This window comes from Rhinichthys klamathensis, unplaced genomic scaffold (genome assembly GCF_029890125.1).
Source record: "Rhinichthys klamathensis goyatoka isolate OS25496 unplaced genomic scaffold, OSU_Roscu_1.1 h1tg000053l_1, whole genome shotgun sequence".
Classification (NCBI taxonomy): domain Eukaryota; kingdom Metazoa; phylum Chordata; class Actinopteri; order Cypriniformes; family Leuciscidae; genus Rhinichthys; species Rhinichthys klamathensis.
Window position 1 is genome coordinate 3,931,250 of NW_026606598.1, and position 20,389 is coordinate 3,951,638.

At 38.0% G+C, this 20,389-nt stretch overlaps 1 protein-coding gene across 3 annotated transcripts in view; it reads left to right on the top strand.

Moving 5' to 3' along the window:
* The window catches only part of cdh23 (cadherin-related 23), a 310,447-nt gene that overhangs the window by 184,429 nt on the left and 105,629 nt on the right, over positions 1–20,389 (top strand). For all 3 annotated transcript variants that reach the window (XM_056248248.1, XM_056248246.1, XM_056248247.1), the window contains exons 11-13: positions 3,838–4,026; positions 16,040–16,189; positions 18,550–18,708. In XM_056248248.1, coding sequence (XP_056104223.1) covers positions 3,838–4,026; positions 16,040–16,189; positions 18,550–18,708 — 498 coding nt within the window. The remainder of the gene's footprint in view (positions 1–3,837; positions 4,027–16,039; positions 16,190–18,549; positions 18,709–20,389) is intronic.

Genomic DNA, 20,389 nt, shown 5'->3' on the forward strand with positions numbered 1-20,389 from the left:
GGCCGCGCCGCTCTCACTGTGGAACCGACATGAATCAAGCGCGTTTCTTCTGGTGTTGTTCGTCGAGCTACACAATAGCCAATCAGAAAATAGCACTATTGTATCTGGGTAAGATTTAACGCAACAACCAATGACAAAAATGTATCCAACCCCCCGTCGGCTGGGTGTCACTCTTACCTGTCTTCAAAACTTGAGAGCCCTGGAACGCGCCCGTCTCATCAGCATCCATCAACACCATGGAGTATTTGGAGGTATGCTGTCCTGGCTAATGTACCGATAGATTGCAATTGCTAACGTCATTTATACTCTAAATGAGCTTACTTGATTTTCCGCCATCACTCTTCGTTACTGCGCGAACTTCCGCGAACTCCAGGCGTGTGCATGTGATTGTAACGTGCGCGAGGGGTGGCGTGTGCCCGATCTGTGATTGACAGTCAGATCTCACACCCCCCTGCGCTGATTGGACATGATGAACCGGGAGCTGTGGATTTTTGCAAAACAAATAACACGCTCCAGGTGGAGTTAGAAGGGGTTTTTTCTAAAACCACTTTATTTATGTTGTTCTGTCAGATTATAGTGTCGATTTCACTGAATATGATCAAAAAAATGTTGCCGACGGCAGCTTTAAATACAATAGGGGACGTAATCAAAGTGAACAGAAACAGGTGTGTGGAAACTAAATAGGAAAACAGGAACGGGAACTGAAACCAAAACTATAACGTTACAGCCTCTTTCTCTCCCTGTAATATTATATAGAATTCCGTCCGGACATTTTCATAAATGCGTTTTGGATTCTTCTGCTCTATTTGCAGACATAAACTGCACAGCTGTAGTTCTCTAAATTGAAATCAATGATTGCCACGAAAAGTGAAACTCAAAACAAAGCAAGCGCAAGAAAAACCTCACAAAATATTCATAAGTTATAGATTTTCATTATCTATTACTCTCTCCTGAGCCTCTGCTCCTTTATATATATTTTTTCTCGTTACCATTTTGTCTTACTCTCTCTCTCAGTCTCCCTCTCTCTTATTGGTCGGATTATTGATTTGAAGTGAAAAGTAATAAAACTAATTTCTCAACTTCACAGAGCTTGGATAGGCTGAAGTACATTGGGCCGGAGGTCAGTGCATTTATTATACGGAGGGATAGAGAAGAGATGTGCAAGAGGGTGTTAAACGACACAATTCGTGATTAACCTGGACCTGCAGCGTCACCACACCTCCATCCTCCGTTCACCTTGCATCCCTCCTTCACAAAACACCATTATTCCTTTTGATTTCTCTGTGAGTCCAACTCTATCACTCAAAAAGAGGAGGAGAGAGAGAAAGAGAGGGAGGGAGGGAAGCAATTGTTTCCTGTCGATAAGATGTGTTCATCCTAAATTTTATTGCCTGTATCTGTCTGGCCCCCGTGTGCCCCCATTTATGGCAGACCTGTGGGATATCTCCCAGAATCCTCCCCTCTGATTTAATAAAGAGGCAGAGCTGAACAAATGGAGGAGATTGAAGACTAAACGTTAATGCTGCTTACTGCCAGATTCCCTCTATTATCACATCCGTTCCTCTCTCGTTTCGTATCTCCTACTGTCTCTCTCTGTCACTCTTCTCTCTCCTTTCTTTTGCTTCTCCTTTGCTTTTCTAGAGCTACGTATAATGTTTTCATCACATTAGAATGATGGAGGATGGTGTTGTATAAAGTATGATGTTTGATTATCGTTTTACTCAGGTGTAAATGATTAGTCAACAAAATAATAAATGAATGGTTGAACGGATGGATCCTCTGCTAACTGTGTGTTCATTTATGAAATATTTTGACTTTTGATAATATGATTCTGCCTGGAATTGCTAATTATGTTACATTGTTCCTTTTTGTGTCATTCATTCTCACCGTCAGCTGTCTGAGGCTCGCTCTTAGCTTAGATTAGATGTGCTTGGCTTGCAGGGTTTTATATATACACTCACCGGCCACTTTATTAGGTACCCCATGCTAGTAACGGGTTGGACCCCCTTTTGCCTTCAGAACTGCCTCAATTCTTCGTGGCATAGATTCAACAAGGTGCTGGAAGCATTCCTCAGGGAGTTTGGTCCATATTGACATGATGGCATCACACAGTTGCCGCAGATTTGTCGGCTGCACATCCATGATGCGAATCTCCCGTTCCACCACATCCCAAAGATGCTCTATTGGGTTGAGATCTGGTGACTGTGGAGGCCATTTTAGTACAGTGAACTCATTGTCATGTTCAAGAAACCAATTTGAAATGATTAGAGCTTTGTGACATGGTGGAAGTAGCCATCAGAGGATGGGTACATGGTGGCCATAAAGGGATGGACATGGTCAGAAACAATGCTCAGGTAGGCCGTGGCATTTAAACGATGCCCAATTGGCACTAAGGGGCCTAAAGTGTGCCAGGAAAACATCCCCCACACCATTACACCACCACCACCAGCCTGCACAGTGGTAACAAGGCATGATGGTTCCATGTTCTCATTCTGTTTACGCCAAATTCTGACTCTAACATCTGAATGTCTCAACAGAAATCGAGACTCATCAGACCAGGCAACATTTTTCCAGTCTTCAACTGTTCAATTTTGGTGAGCTCTTGCAAATTGTAGCCTCTTTTTCCTATTTGTAGTGGAGATGAGTGGTACCCGGTGGAGTCTTCTGCTGTTGTAGCCCATCCGCCTCAAGGTTGTGCGTGTTGTGGCTTCACAAATGCTTTGCTGCATACCTCGGTTGTAACGAGTGGTTATTTCAGTCACTGTTGCCCTTCTATCAGCTCGAACCAGTCTGGCCATTCTCCTCTGACCTCTGGCATCAACAAGGCATTTCCGCCCACAGAACTGCCGCTCACTGTATGTTTTTTCTTTTTCGGACCATTCTCTGTAAACCCTAGAGATGGTTGTGCGTGAAAATCCCAGTAGATTAGCAGTTTCTGAAATACTCAGACCAGCCCTTCTGGCACCAACAATCATGCCACGTTCAAAGTCACTCAAATCACCTTTCTTCCCCATACTGATGCTCGGTTTGAACTGCAGGAGATTGTCTTGACCATGTCTACATGCCTAAATGCACTGAGTTGCCGCCATGTGATTGGCTGCTTAGAAATTAAGTGTTAACGAGCAGTTGGACAGGTGTACCTAATAAAGTGGCCGGTGAGTGTATATATATATATTGTAAGGGAGATTTCTGTTGTGGACAAAAATGTCCATGTTATTTTTTAGTCATATGAGTTTTGAGTGACATGAGGATGGGTATATTTTGATGGCTGTGTATTTTAACGGTGTGTTCACACTTGTGTTCTTCTAGCGTTCTTTCTTCTAGCGTTCACACTGTCATTTTTAAGACCAAATCTAAAGATACAAAAAAAAAAAAAAGGGCTTTTATGATGTATATTTTGCCACAGAACTTACCGAACATCCAAACCAATGCTGTGTGCTGGACTAAACTGTATACATATGATGCTATTTTTATCAGCTGAGAACTTGTGAAGAGTTTATAAAATGTGTAAAAGAGTCAAAACAGCACCAGGACGCAGTTCCGACGCCTGTATTAAGCTGATATTCTTACGAACAAATTCTAAATGATCACGTTTTTTTTCCAGCATGATTTGAGAAGGATCCAAAGACCATCTTGTTCTTCCGTGGAAATAAGAACATCGTCACATGATCAGTGTCACAAATTCTCTGAAAATAGTTCTTACTCATTGTGCATTGAAAATTGTTAAAAATCTTAAAATGTTCTCTTTAATTCCAGTCCTCCAGATTTCCGTTGCAGTCTTCTTTTGACCCTTCTGTATTGAGATAGCATTCAAAATATCTTTCCGTCTCTGTGTAGGCGACAGAGCTGAATGAGGACCGCACGCCCTCGTCTGCCACCGTCATGACCACCTTCACCATCCTGCTGATCGATAAAAATGACAATCCACCCAGATTTAACAGCTCTGAGTATCGTGTCCTGATCCCCGAGCTGGCGCAGGTCGGCTTCGCTCTGCCCCTGTACATACAGGTCGAAGACAAAGATGAGGTGAGACATACACACATACATAGTTTTAAAGAGAATATTTTCCCTTCACATGATTTCACTGACACTTATGAAATATTCAGATGGACGAGCATGTCTATAGTACATTGACTTTGTTTCTTCCTAAAATAAAAGGAAGAAGCTGTTCGCAGAAACTTTGCGCTTTCCAATTTCCATGAACATGACATTTTCTCCTTCTGACCGGTCTCACTGCACCCCTTCATGGCAGTAGTTCGAAACAAGCTCGAATCAGTCAGATGTCAACCTTTCTCACCTGCTCACCCCTATCAGTCAAGCTTCAAACTAGTCACTCTTCTGAATCTGCTCTCTTGGCTGTAAAGTGCTCAAGTCAGCAGCAACATGCTCGCCTAACTCCACGCTAATTATTTTCAACCTGTAAGCAGTTTTTCGACAGTGCCATCCACACATTTTCAGAGTCAGCACTTATAGTTCATGTTGTATGTGAATGGCAGGTCCAGGTCAGTTGAAATGGCTGACTTCCTCACCTTGATCCCTCATAGGGCTAGGAATTTTCACAATGTATTTGCTGGTGATAAATGTGCCATTTTTATTTCACTAGCTCAGAAACAATGCAATGAGTTGAGGGTCAATTACATGATGCTCAAAAATACATTCAATTTCAGTTCATACATAGTCACTTTTTTATGATGAGCATAATAACATTTTTTGTATTAAAATGATTTTTTATATTTTTAGCATGGCGTGAAGTAAAAAATGTCAGTGATGTGACTTTCCTGATATTACAACGAAGACCGAATGGAATTATTAGAATTTGATGATATTTTATAACTATATTAATTAATTAATTTTATTTTGAATAATAAAAGCAATAATAATAATAACAAAACTGCTTTACTTCTTATTACCATGCTTGCTAAACATGTCATTTTACGTTTAGAATGTTGTCAAGTTGTGTCAGTTAAGCAGGTTTTCTCCAAATCTGTTGCGCAACAAAAAATTTGCATCATGTATTTTTTTAGCAGTTTTGAAGTGTTTGATTTGTAAGTAAGTGTAAAAGCTGAGTTATGAGGGAGAAATATGTGCCCAGGCTGTGTATCCAGTTGAGAGTTATTTAAATGTTATGGCTTATGAATATCAATGTCCGTAGGGAACGCTAGTCAAGGTCCTGATAAAATGTGCAGGATGTTTCTTGCTTTCATGAGCATCATTTGCTGTGTTTGACACATTTTTTAATTAAGGCAATTCATTTTTATAGCTTTTATACTGTAAAACTTGGAATCCTGTCTTATCTGTTTAGTAAACTTCACTTAGGAAATATATATTTTTCAAATCAAGTCAAGAATTAAGATAGGAAGTTTCTGTAGTTAGAGGGAGACAGACTTACTGTACACACATAATATTTACTGTTATGTCAGATGGTTATTGTGGGTTTTGGAGAGTTCTGACTCTAAATTCTGATTGGACGAAAGACCTTCAGATCTGCTATAAAATGTCGACCAGCTTTAATCTCATCACCAGTATACAAACAAACACACTCTGATATACATCCCTGGTCTCTCACATGTCATCTAACACAGCAGAACCCCATTTAGACAGCAGATTCATTTGCTTTTGAGTAGGTGAGATACATCAACAAATTATCGCTAACCAGCAGAATCAATCAGAGATAAGAGCAGCACGAGTCAACTTGACATTGATTCCTGCTTCAAATCACTGGAACTGAGAGTGACAGATAAAAGAAGAGAGAGAGAGAGAGAGAGAGAGAGAGAGAGAGAGAGAGAGAGAGAGAGAGAGAGAGAGAGAGAGAGAGAGAGAGAGAGAGAGAGAGAGAGAGAGAGAGAGAGAGAGAGAGAGAGCCATACTAACATAATACTGTATATTTTTTTTCAACTAATTAATTTTTTTATAAAGTAATTCATAAGTATGGAAGCTTGTTTTCGCCACTGAATAAAAAATTAAAAAGGTAATTACGACTTTTTATCTCACAATTCTGACTTTTTTCCTCTCGCAATTGCGTGATATAAACTCACAATTGCAATTTAAAAGGTCAGAATTGAAGAACTGACTTTTTTTCTCAAAATTGCAAGTTTATAGCAATTGTGTCAGTCTGTCGGAAAAAAAGTCAGTCTTTTTCCCCTCAGAACTGGACTTTATAACTCGCAATTGCGAGAAAAAATGCATCCTTGCTGAAGTATTCATTCATTATATAATATCATAAAAATTAGAATTCAGAGTTATGAATTACTGAGTTATGAGTTATGCACTGGTACTCATTGATATACAAAGCAATTTTGGGGGGTTTACCATCTTATCTTTGTTGTATGCTTAAGCAAAAAGTAGCAGGTAACTATTCACTGCGTTCATAGTTTTATTATAATCTGCATGTTTTGAAGGAGTTACACCGCACTCACGATCTTCAAGGTGCCAGACACACAAGACTAAGGATCTCAATAAATAAACTGTCCGCACACTCAAATCCTGTGCCCTGAGGATGGTCTTTTGACCGAAAGCTTGGTCTATTAAATTTGCCTAAAGGATTAGTTCACTTTTTAAAAAACTTTTGCTGATAATTTACTCACCCCCATGTCATCCAAGATGTCCATGTCTTTCTTTCTTCAGTCGAAAAGAAATTAATGTTTTTGATGAAAACATTCCAGGATTTTTCTCCATATAATGCACTTTGCTGGGCACCAAACGGTTCAAGGTCTAAATTACCGTTTCAGTGCAGCTTCAAAGGGCTTTAAACGATACCAGACGATGAATAAGGGTCTTATCTAGCGAAACGATCGGTCATTTCAAAAATAAATAAAAAAGTTAAAGTGTTATAGGCACAAATGCTCGAACTCTCCTGTTCGAACTCGTTCATCAAAATGAACAAATCTTTTTTCGAGACAATGACTCGAAAAAAGATTCGTTCATTTTGATGAACGAGTCAATGTCTCGAAAAAAGATTCGTTCATTTTGATGAACGAGTTCGAACAGGAGAGTTCGCAAGGCGAGCATTTGTGCCTATAAAACTTTAACTTTTTTATTTATTTTTGAAATGACCGATCGTTTCGCTAGATAAGACCCTTATTCATCGTCTGGTATCGTTTAAAGCCCTTTGAAGCTGAACTGAAACGGTCATTTAGACCTTGAACCGTTTGGCTACCATTGAAGTGCATTATATGGAGAAAAATCCTGGAATGTTTTCATCAAAAACATTAATTTCTTTTCGACTGAAGAAAGAAAGACATGGACATCTTGGATGACATGGGGGTGAGTAAATTATCAGCAAAAGTTTTTTAAAAAGTGAACTAATCCTTTAAAGGATTTGAGTGTGCGGACAGTTTATTTATTGAGATTATAATCTGCATGTACCTATTTTAATCTGCATGTACCTCGAGTTAGAACTAATTTAGGTAAAACTGCTTTTAATTATGCTGCACCTTCAGAATGGAACTCTCTACAAATGACATTGAGGCTGAATCATCTGGTGTCTTTCAGCAGTTTTAGAACCCTTATATATGCGCTAGAGAAAGATTTGATGATTTGCAAATGCTTCTGAGGTTGTATTTTTAATACTAATTTATTGTGTGTTGTATTGTTTTATTGTTATATGTGTGTTTGAATAATTGGGCCGCCTATCTTGGCCAGGACACTCCTGTAAAGCCTGGCTCACACTACAGGAGTTTTAGGCCGATTTATGCCCGATTTTCCCCTCCCGAGAATCGGAGAAAAAATCTTGTCGAGGACCTCGATCGGTTCCGATGTTCGGCACAGATTATCTGGTAATGTGAGGCATTCACAGATCGAATCTTGCACCTCCCGATCTGCTCTTACACAAATCGGGCTCGCCTCGATCATATCAAACATGTTTGATATTTATCGGGATGAGCAAATTACGTCAGTACTGTCACAAAAGCCAATAAGTAGGGCTGTCATGGTGAAGGAATTTCCATTGAGGTAATTTTGAGTGACTCATCAGCGCGATGCGCGCATTATCTCCATTTATCCAGTTATTGCTAAATAAATAAGCATAATATATAATAAATAATAATAAAATACTAAATGCATAATAAAGGCATCTGAAATAATAAACTAAGTAGCCTACAATCTAGTGTTGTCAAAAATATAGATTTTTCTAAATCGATCCTGAACCATCTGCAACTCTTCCGTCCTCCGCAGGATGCACGCGATCTTCAGTAGTGAACGCGCCAGAGAGAAATGCACATTTCATACGGATTACATAAGCAGAGAGCAGTCTGTTGTCTGTTTTCTTTCGTTTTGAATTGTTCTGTTTAAAAGTAGACATGTCTGTGACTGTGAGGCAAGTCTATCTATACGCTGAGTTTCGGTTCATTTATGAAGTATCGCCGACGCCTCCGTTTCGTGATTATCTATCGTCTGCTATATTTACTTCTTATTTATAAAAATCCAGGCAATTGGTTGATGAAACATTGTTTAAAATTAAGATACAATTAATACAAAACGAAATTCGATTTAAAGAAAGGTTTTGTGCTTTCTGTTTGATGTCTTTGTGAAAGTTTTAAAGCATATTTTAAAGTCGCTTAGAGCGGTCATGTCCGTAACATTGTTTTTTCCTCAAATGCCAACACGAAAAATAAAATAATATGAATATTTTATGTTCTGTGGAGACTGAGAGCCCTTTCTTCATCCGGTGGGTAGTAGCTACTGTAGGCTATTACTTTGGTTTGCACAGTGTAATTCACAGAATTAGGCCTAGGCCTACACAAAAATATTTTCATTATAAAATATTTATATTCATTATAAAGTTATATTCATTCAAAGATAGGTTAAATGAAACAAGCTGTTAATTATTTTAATTTTAACTTTGAGCTCCACTTTACAATGCTCAGCTGAGCAGCAATGGGCATTGAGCAACGCTGCTGATGCTTTACCTTATAGAGATCTATGGCATTGATTCATTGTATTGAACAGAGCTGACGCCATTCATTAGAAATATCCTTATTAAAAGGATGATTTTTTTTTAAAGATTTCGCTTTCCTTGGTCACACGGCAACCTTTTCACGAATATGACTTGATATGAAGGACAGATATTTTGTTTACATCCACCTTTCCGCTTCCGATCTGTTGCGTGAGATCACGTGAGGCGCTTTCTCTGCATTAACATTACATTGACGTTAACAATAACATTGTGTAGTGTGTGATGCGCCACGATTTTCAAATCTTGTAGTGTGAGCATGTTTAAGATTTGAGGTAAGAAAATCTGCAAAGATTCTCCTTAAGTGTGAGCTGCAACCAGATTTCAAAATCGGTTAGGATTTTAAAACTCCTGTAGTGTGAGCGAGGCTTAAAAGAGATTTTAATCTCAGTGAGGTTCTCGCCTGGTTAAATAAAGGTAAAAAAAAATAGAATTATCCAATTTACAATGCTTATTCTGGCAAATGTCATCTAGGTATTCTATGAATGCAGGAAATTATATACATATATATTGTTCTGCTGAAATGATAAGAGTAGTATGCTCTTCTGAACATAATTAACAGATAATTAAACAGAAAAGAGGAAGTCAAGTGTGTTGTCAGAAACTCAAACATTTTACGGTCCTGTTAAATCAATTATATTAGTCTTAACCTTTCAGTCTTTGAGGGCATATAAACAGCTCTTTTTTTTTCTTCTTTTGAGCAGTGGGCATTTCCTCTTACTCAAGAAATACAGCACCAGCTACATATTAGAGGCATTTTCAGCTCTCTCAGCACAAGACTTTCTAAACACACAGGCGAATAGAGATGGCAGCTCTTCAATACAGTGAGGCTTGACTCTGATCCTAATGCAAGATGAACAACAGTCTTCCAGAGGATCTGAGATTTCAATAACCACCTCAGCCTCTGTGTGCACCTGTTTAAAGAGGCTTCTTGGGCTCACGCCAGGTGTTTTTTTAGGGATTGATGGGGAATTATTCTTTTAATTGCACTAAATGAACATTTTAAATTGACATCTCTACGACATCTACTTACTAACCCAGTAAGTACGTGTCTTACCGTAAGTGTCTTACCTAGGATTTCTTACCATGTTTCCAAACTTTCTCTGTATGGTTCATCTTCAAACTTTCCTGCTGATGCGTGTGACAGGCAGCTTTTATCTTCTCTGTAGTGGTTCAGGCAAATGGACGGGCAATTACGCTTATGGCCAGTGAGTGTTGACATCCCTGCATATTGAATGGCTCTTTAAATAGCCCCCATCAGCTACAATGGCTCTCTAAGCGCTCCAAACAAAAACAAGGTGTTATTTTAACCGCCGATGTAATTCCGTCATCGATCTCGAGCGCCATCCTCCGTGTCGCCTGCACGTGAGGCTTTTAAGAGCACAAATGTGGCGAGAGGTTTCTTCTCTTCTGCAATGCTTGACAGTTAGTGGTCTTGATTATGGATAGAGAGATGTGCTGGATGGTTTGCCTTTACTGTGTGTTGTCATCCCAGTTGAAGCTGTCAGGTGGATCTTTATAGTACATGGTGTTGGGTAAAAAATAGCTGGGTTTTTGTGTGTGGTCAGGTCAGTCCTAGTCTCAGCCTAGCCCCGCGTCTGACCAGAAGATGGCGCCCGCAGCTGAATCTTCCATCCATCCATTTTCCAAATGGAGTAGCAGTCAGAACCATCTTCTAGTCAGACGCGGGAATTCATTCAGCGCGACCATCACAGTGCATTATGGTTATTCTCTAGCCATTGAGCATACATCGGTTGTACACTCTTGCAGTGCATTGTGGGATTGAATGAGTGCACTTGATAACGTCCACCATGGTTTCAGACAACACTACAAATAGTGCCCTATTTAAGGGTATAGACCTTATGCACCAGAGAAACGAGGGTGCCGCCATCTTTAGAATATTGTCTTTGAACTTCCGTTTTTGCGGTTGCTCTGTATATTTCTATGGCATCGCTGTCCAGGAGTAATTAGCTGGTGAAGTTGATTTACTTATTGTAGAGTTAACGAAAGTTATCATGAGCATTCTAATGTTTATGATAAGCATTGTAAAGCATATGTCTTAACAAATGGACCTTGGGAATTTTTTAAACGAGCCGTTCATTCATAACTACGCAAGATCGCTGTGAAAATACAGACCGGAAGTCAAAAGACAATGAGCTCAGCGCGGAAAAGGGGCGGGGCTACATAAGGTCTATAGGGAGCGATTTTCGAAGTCGTCATCTGATTGGTTGAATTCTACAGGATGTCCGGGAGACGTGTGTGTCGCTTTTCTTTAACGGTCCGTCTGAAAACAAAGATGCCGTGAAGCTAAACCCCCTCATGGAAGAAGAATGCCGTTGTGTTTACAACTGTGACAATGAGCGCTTATCAGAATCAATTAAACGCTGGATTTTCAGAAGTATGTAAAGTTTGCAGCATAAACTCTTTTAAAATGTCCGCCCAAGAGTTTTACACACCGGTCTGTTATTGTAGGGACATTGACATTGAATTTTCACGCCTCTAAACATGACGCGGAACAAAACAAACCGTGATTGGCTGCTTTACATGTCAGTTAGACGTCCTCTGGGTGGTACTTGGCCAATGAAAGCTGCTATGGAGCCCAGACCTTCTGCCGTCATCTGCTTGGCTTTTATTAGCAATTGTTGAGGTTTTCTATTTGGTTGCCATGATGTTCAGACTGATTGTTTGGGACTTGCTATGTGGTTGCTAAGGTGTTGTAATTGGTTTCTAGGGTGTTGCTAGGTGGATTGTATGGTGTTCCAGGTGGTTAAGACATTGAGAGGACAAGTTTCTATAGTGTTTTGGGTAGTTGGCTTTTAGGCAGTTGCTAGGTGTCATAGATGATTGCTAAGGCATTGCTATGTAGTTTTTAGACAGTTGCTAGGGTGTTCTAGATGGTTTCTAGGGCATTGCTAAGCAGTTGCTTGGGTGTTCTTGATGACTCCTATATGGTATCTTAGACTTTTACTAGTGTGTTCTAATTGGTTTCGGGTGGTTGCTTGGGCATTGCTAAGAGGTTGCTAGAGTGTTGCTCTGTGATTTCTAGAGTGTTCTTGGTGGTTGCTAGGCAGTTGCTAGGTGTTATAGATGTTAAAGATAATTGGAGTGTGTTTTACAAGAAAATATTATTTCTACTTCAGAATTTCATGTTTAAATCAACGTGTTACTCGCCTTTTCTTTGTATTTGTGTAACAATTTCTGAGTTCTGGATTGTTTTAAAGTAAATCCTACATCAATTTTAGGCCATTTCTATGGTGTTTTAGATTGTTGCTATAGGACATTTCTATGCAGTCGCTAATGTGTTCTATGTGGGTGCTAGATGAGAAATACATTTATTTCTCATGTGATGAGAAATAAATCTCTGATGAGTCATCTTTGATTTCAGTATTTTAAAAATGCCACAGAGTCATATTGTTTACTTCTGTTGCAGGAATCAGCCAATGAATCATTTGCTTGTAGTTGTCTATGCATATTAAGCCAAGATAGGAGAATGTGTTTTAACAGAAAAAAATTACACACATCACCTTAAAAGCTATAAAATCACTCCAATAGTCCATTACAGCATCTCCGGCAGCGTGCTTTCAAATGGATGATCGTTCAGAGATAATGAGGTGTTATGTCAGCAAATGCAGTGTGCGTCTCTTCATTAGCATTAAGGTTAATGCAGATCAGAATGAAAGTCAGGATTAATGATTGTGTCAATCCGCACGACAATCAGCCGGCAGCTCGCTAGTTAGTTTGTACAACAACAAACTTTTAACTCTTAAGAAAAATAGAGTTTGTTGGGTCACATTTGCATTTGTAGCTTTGTGTTTACAATCATTTGCAGATCATAAAACAGGATGATTCAGAGAAGAATATCTGAACAAATGAATCTCTTGATTATGCTTGCATATACGAGTTCGAGTGACACAAACTCATTTTATCCATCCTCATCTGTTTAGTGGCCGTTCATTCGGTCAGACTTTTCCTCAGCAAGGCCTCCGGCTCTTCATTCTCCTCCTCAATTACAGCATCCGGCCTGAGGAGTGGCGTGATGGAGGGATTTTTATAACTGAGAGAAATAAAAGAAGTGAATACCTCAGATTAACCTGGAGTGCTGGTCTCTTTAGCGAGGGCTAGTCTGTGGTTATCGTCCTTTATTTCACACGCTCAATCTCTCTCTATTATTTTCTTGTTCTTTCTGTGTGTTTTCATCTGTATGGAAACACCTCGGGGTAAATGTTTATTGAACTCTGAAACTATTTTCCCTGTCCGGATCAATTCACCACGTTGCGGTCACAAACGGCTTCGCCTGCAAAATGGAACCTGGCGGCGGCGTGTGTGTGTGTTTTAGCAGTGTTTTTCATTAAGCATTGTGCTTTTATTAGTAGGTACAAATATTAGCACTGAGCATTAGCGGAGATTGGGGAAGTTGTCACAAGTATCTGGTTTTTGACTCACAAATGCTCTTTTCTAGCAGTGTTTTTATTATTATTTTTTATATCCTGTTAACTAAATTCCAATACTGTCATATTTTTGCGATAGCTGTTGGATAAACAAAAGTGTTATTTTAGTATTATTTATATATTATTATAGTATTTATTAATATTTTGAATGATATATTTTAAGTTTTCATTTTAAAAGTTTTAGTAATTTGGTTCTGCTTTTTGTCATATTTATTCATTTTTATTTCCCTGTTCAGTACTTTAATTTTTCACTTTAATTTTTAGTAATTGTATTATTTTACTTCAATTTATTTTATTTCAGTTAGTTTTCAAGAAAACATTCATTTACATTTTTTTTAAGTTTTTTTTATTTTTTTATCTAATATTAGTATTGGTATTTTTTTCACCTTTTTCAATTAATAAAAAAATATTTTTAATAGGTTTAGTTTAAGTTAATCTCAACACTGATAAACAAGTTAATATAATAAAGGCAAGAGTCAGGTCAATAAAGAATGTTAGCATTTACGGTTTTGGCTGTTTGATTAAATTTTGGTTTCGAAATTGTGAGCTAATGTGACAAATTTACCCTATAAACTGTATCAAATTGTTTTTCCCTCGTCAATAATTAAAAAAAAAAGTTTATATACAGTATATATAATTATATATATATATCTGGTTCTGGTCTGCCATATTGCTCCCATATCTCTATATATATATATTTTTTTAGTATATATATCTTGAGATTTTAACTCTGATACTCTTTTCACTGTTTCTCTCCTTCACTTAATTAACCCAAGAAATAACAAATAAATTGTATTAACCAAAATAAGAATACTGTAACGATTTTCAAGGCTCAAGGAAGAAGTGGCAACTGAAGAAGTTGAAACTGGCAAATGATCAACATGACTTTAATAATAATAAACAAAAAAATTTCTCGCAAACAGAATTGCTAAATTACTCTAATGACACACTCTTTAGGAAGCTTAAGGGCCAAATAAAAAGCACATTAATTAAATCCGTTGTGATAATCATAATGTTGCTTAATTTTATATCGCCAGAAAAATAACTGTGAATACATCCTAAACATTCACTATATCACCCAGCTCTAACAAATATACTAGTATACCGGGTTTGCTGGTCCACCATGTTGGTTTGTCAGTTCCTGTGTATGTGTATGAGATCAGATAAGAGCAAAACCCTCAACCCATCTTCTCCTTTTTTGTGTGAGAGAGAGAGATTACGGCAAAAAAAGAAAGAGAGAAGGAGACTCGAAGAGATGAAGTGATTGTAGAGACAGATAAGTGTGGACTTTGTAGAGATAAGCAGCCAGTAAACACACACAATAATCAATCACAGATTCTTCTCACCATGTGTAACATTATTGCTTTTTGAGTGTGTTTGTGTATGTGTGTGTATGTGTTTATGTCTGTGTGTGTGTGTTTGGGGGGGTGGTGAGTCGGTACCTTGCCTCACTTTCCGTCTGAACTATATTCCACATTTTTTCTCGTCGTAAGTTGTTGTGACAGCTCACACAACTGTGTGGTTTTCAGTCAGCAAACCTCGCCATCACTTTAACCGCCAGCTGTCTCACTCAAGCATTAGCATTGTGTTTAATCAGAGTGTGTGATGCAGTGTGTGTACAGTATAAAACTGCACTTTCTAAGATAATGATGAGTCATCATTGAATTTACTTCCTGCCATATGTCCTGTCTTCCCTGCACCGGCCTCGCGGAAGAGAGAATGACACTAATGAGGGACTTCCTGTCATCTTTCCATTTGCTCGGGATCTCTCTGTACCTGAAACAGCGACAAGAGACAGACATGATTATTGCAGAACATTGTATTACTTTATTATGTGAGGTTTGAAGTTTTATTTCGAGTCCATCCGATAAAATCCCTGTCAAAACGCACTCTCACATTTGTTAGAATGATGAGAGAGAGGAACTTTTTGCAGGTGTGATGGACGGTGGATGCTAAATTTGGCTTTTTTATTAGACATAAAGTTTCCACTCATGGTTCCTTTAAGCATCAACATCTTCTCAGATGTTTCTCAGTCTTTGGGAGAAATGAAAGTAGACACAAATGAGAGCTTTAAAGTCACATGAAATCAATATTGACACTTTTTTTATGGAATATTGCCGTATTTATTATTAATGATTTGTGTGTGCATATAATTTTTTTTAAATTAATGTGCCTTCTTATCGTTTAATCAAAATAACTTCCTCTCCCTCTTGCAACGACATCTCCACTCTTCTCTGATGACGTGTTTACCGGCGCGAGGGCGGGGCAACCTGAGATCGACCAATAGCAAACCACAACCATCCAATCAATCCCCCATGGTCAAAATTAAGTCCCGCCCTACATTTTTTTCTTGTTTGAGAAGCCATTGCATTCGGATATCGTCACAATAGGAGAAAAAATACTATTGCAACTTCCGTTCCATGCCGACTTCAAAATGAAGGTGGATAGCATCTCAGAACATTTGGATGATAAATATTTGAGTCATATTTAATTTTGATCGCTGACATCTGGGCAAATGTGAGGTCTCTTGTGAAATGATGCTTTTTTGTTCTTAGGAGAAACACCTGAGGAGGAGAAATGTTTGCTCAGCTCTGGACAATGAAATGCATAATAAACTAAAATAATAATGTTGTCTCTACAGGGGGTGAACAGCATGTTTCAGGTGGTCCTGACTGGAAATAACTCTGAGCACTTCAGCATCTCTCCCACCGCAGTGCAGGGCAGAGCTGACCTCCGCGTGCGAGTGGCCGTCCCGCTGGACTACGAAACCATCAGGAGCTACAGCTTTTCTGTGAGTGTTCATCTCACAATTTACTTCACAAATCCCACTTATTCAATCCCTGAGTGATCTCATCAGTTTTTGTAGGTGCCGTTCAAAAGATTGAGGTCAATAAGATTGTTTAAATATTTTTTTTAAATCAGTACAGTAAAAACAATAATATTGTGAAATATTACAACAATTTGAAAACTGTTTACTTGTCTATTTTAATACATTTTAAAATGTTATTAATTCATGTGATGGCAAACCTAAAGTCTACATTCCCATATGCTGATTTGGTGCTCAAGAAACATTTCTTATTTTTGTGCAAACTGCTACTTTGGGCGGCAGTGGCTCAGTGGTTCATGTGGGTTGTCTACAAACCGGAAGGTTGGTGGTTCAATCCTCGGTTCCACCTGACCAAGTGTCGAGGTGTCCATGAGCAAGACACCTAACCCCAGCTACTCCCGATGAGCTGGATGGCGCCTTGCATGGCTGCCGTCGCCCGTCGGTGTATGAATGAGAGAGTGAATGGGTGAATGTGAGGCAAATTGTAAAGCGCTTTGGTGGCCATTGGGTCAGTGAAAGCGCTATATAAATGCAGTCCATTTACCATTTACCATTTACTTTTAGCAGAAGCATTATTTTAATAGTCACTTTTAATCTAATGAATGTTGAATAAGTATTTATAAAACATAAATTAAAAAAACAGTACAGTTTTTAACAGTAGTGTATATTTATATGTTAAGTGTGGTTCAGGCACACATATATTAACTTTTTAATGGTCACAAATACTTACATTATCATACAAGTAAATATGTAAAATATGTATTAGGCAAAATGTGTTAAATTTAATGCCATTTATCACATGTAATTTGCCTAAATTTAAACAGTAAATCAATCTGTGAATTCTATGAATTTTATATTGTATGAACCTGGATTTGTAAAGATTTGTTTGTCTCTGAAGTTGTACATGCATAAAAGCCTTTATTTACCGATATTACCAAATACATGCAAATATTCGTGAGATCAGATATTTGTCAGAATATTTAGTCAACATAAAACTGTTTACAACTGAATATTTATTAAGAAAAAAATATAGAATGGGACTTGTTTTTAACTGATTGGATCATGAAAAAGGAGTGTAACACCAGAATGGAATCAGGTGGAAACGTATAATATTAAAGAGCCATTATTTTTTTTATTTTTTTGACTTTGGAATAACATTCACTGATGAATTATTCACGATAAGATCAGGAATTTGCATGGACATGCATGTGGTCAATTTTGATATTATGTTAATTTTTAAAGGATGTGTGTTAAAATCATTTCTTGGATTCGGGGAGCTTCTTCATCTTTGCCTGGAGAATTTAATATGAGATGCAGACAACATTACACATTAAATGAACAACAGTAAAGCTCTGTCTTTTCTCAAGTTCTGCTTTTTATTTAAACATTTAGAATACACTGAGACTAGATGACCAAGCTTGGGTAGTGTTTTTAGGGAAATAAACAGAGATTTAGACTGGGGAAAATGAAATACAAATCGATTATTGGCAGTGCTGTCATGCTGCTGGACTTCAGCTGTGTTTTTACAGTTGATTTAGTTTAAATGACTGGAGCTGCTCCCTACAGCGATGGACTTACTAGCTTAGCTGAACTGACAAATGACTGCAATCTGCACCGGCACAAAACACACTCAGAAACGTACAGGAGATTCCTTCAAACGGGCACTAACTCAACCAGTTTGTAGCCTTGTTTCTTGCAAACATCTGTTCTAATTCATCTACAGTAAAAGTCACGACTCAATTGAGCTAATAAGACATTTGAAAACTGAAAAAAATGATTAAAAAGTCATTTTACTTGGAGAGAATGTTTTTTTTTCTCTTTCACTATCTTTCATCAAACTTCATCCTTATTTGAAATGATTAGAAAAAATAGCTTTAACCAATAAATCATGGCCTTCATTTGAGAAATGTATCATATACTGTAACAGATTAATTGTGTTAAGAATACTGTACAAGCATGTTGTTTTCAAACACAATTATGCTCATTCGCAGACATCATAGACATGTCAGCACGTCATCATATAAAAGTCTCATAAAACGGACACTTTGATTTAAAATTTTGGTTTTGTTCCAAAATCTAGTGAGCTGTCTTCAAAGGGAGCATTCTAACCTCATGACTGATTTAAAACTCGACATTGGAAACAATAATATTGTCGCTGCAGTGCATAGAACTCACAAATACTATGTAAAATAGTTAATTCAATATTTTCTTTATTGATACTTTTCAGTATTTAATGAAATATGTTTGTTTTTTTCCATCTTGAAGGATGATGCTTTAAAATGCTTCCTCTGATGTTGTGGTTTCATTGCCACTCTTTTCTCCAGCTGTATGCCAACGAGTCTCTGTCAGAGCATGTGGGGTTTGCTCGGGTCTTCATCGACCTCATCAATGAGAACGACAACAGGCCGATCTTCAGCCAGGCTCTTTATAACATCAGTTTACTTGAGAGCACCGCTCCTGGAACATCTCTACTGCAAATAAAGGTGAACACACACACCAATCGCTTTCTCCAGCACTGTGTCACTGTCTGAGTAAGTACTACATTTGAATTTGGATTTAAAAAAAGTACACTCTATATAGTAGGAATGTGTGTAGTATGAATGAAAATACGTACTACATCCGCCATATTGTTACACTGTCAAGTGACCTCTCCCGTGGCCTCATGGGATAGTAAAGTGTACATTGTATGCACACTTCAGAATCTCACGGGAAGTAGTAGGTCATCCAGGGGACTTTTCGCCAACTGTTTTTCGAATACTATGTATTCGGACATAGTACTCTTTTCCCGTATTCTTTTTCATAAAAAGACTACTTTTTAAATATGATGTTCTGCGTGTCTCTGTGTGAATGAGTGCCATGGATTCCTCTACTTCGCATACTCAAGCATGGGTTTTCAGCGTCTGCCGTCTCACTATTTGAGGATATGAAAACATGAAATTCATCACCAGAGCTGCTCCGAGAGTCACTTCACAAGCATTTCGTAAAAAAAAAAGATATTCGTATTTGTCGTATCAAATACACCCTCTGTGTCTCTCATGGCAACAACATGATTATACATTAGGATGTTAGGATTCTCATCTAACTCTTTGACAGCCATAAGATTCCTCTCCCTTTCACGGCGTCACGTCATTCATTTGATTTCAGCACACAGACTGTTTCCAGAGCGCTGAAGGTCATCCCACACTAGGAGTATAAATCACTGTGAACAACCACACGCAGCTCATAAATTCAGCCTATTATCACTCTCCCTCTGTCACTCTCACTCATGGACGCTATGGAGATCAATACTGATCGATACGCAGTCCAGGCTCTGGATTCAGGTGCTGGACTGGTGTCTCTGCAAGCTAGTCCTAATCATAAAAACTCATTCTAGTTCAGAGCTTCTGCATTGTGAGGAGGGAGTCCAAGAGCTCAAATGCACAGAAACAATCAGAAATCATGGTGTCATTTGTTGGAAAATCCACTTTGAACTTTTAAACAAAACTTTTCTGTTTAATATTAAAAGGGGTCATATTATGACGAGTCAAGTTTTCCTTGATCTTTTGAGATCAAAGAGCGTGGTGTACTATGAAAACACTCTGTGACTTTCAGAACTTCCTCTGCAGTCCAAAAGAAGCATTTATTGAAAACAAACAATAACATATTCATTGGCAAATAACTAGTCAGAAATTTGGCCTGTGATTAGGATGGATTTGAAAGGTAATGCATTCATAAAAAATGCAGGTATTATTACCTCATTGCCAACATTAGAAAAGACTGGTTGATGTTTCTATATCTCTGATCATTTTAGTTGGACTTTAGTTGTTTTAAAAAATGTAAATGGAAAAAAGTATGACCCCTTTAAAAGGGCCAAAATGATCATTCAAATGCAAGACAGACATAATTTGGATGCAACCAGCTTAAAGGTAGGTACGGTAGTTTCATAAAAGGGTCAGAGAATGTGAAACATGTAAATTATGACTGTTTGGAGATACTTTGACTCACATTATAATTCGGTTCAGAAAAAAATAAAAGGATAAATCGTATGTCTCTTTTACACATCTTTTTTTATGTGTGTGGTGTCCAAGACACACTTTTAACTCAAAATCTGAATAAAGAATTTATCCTCAATAAATTGCATTCTTTGTTACTGTAATTTGGGGAGGATTTTTTTTATTTTTAATG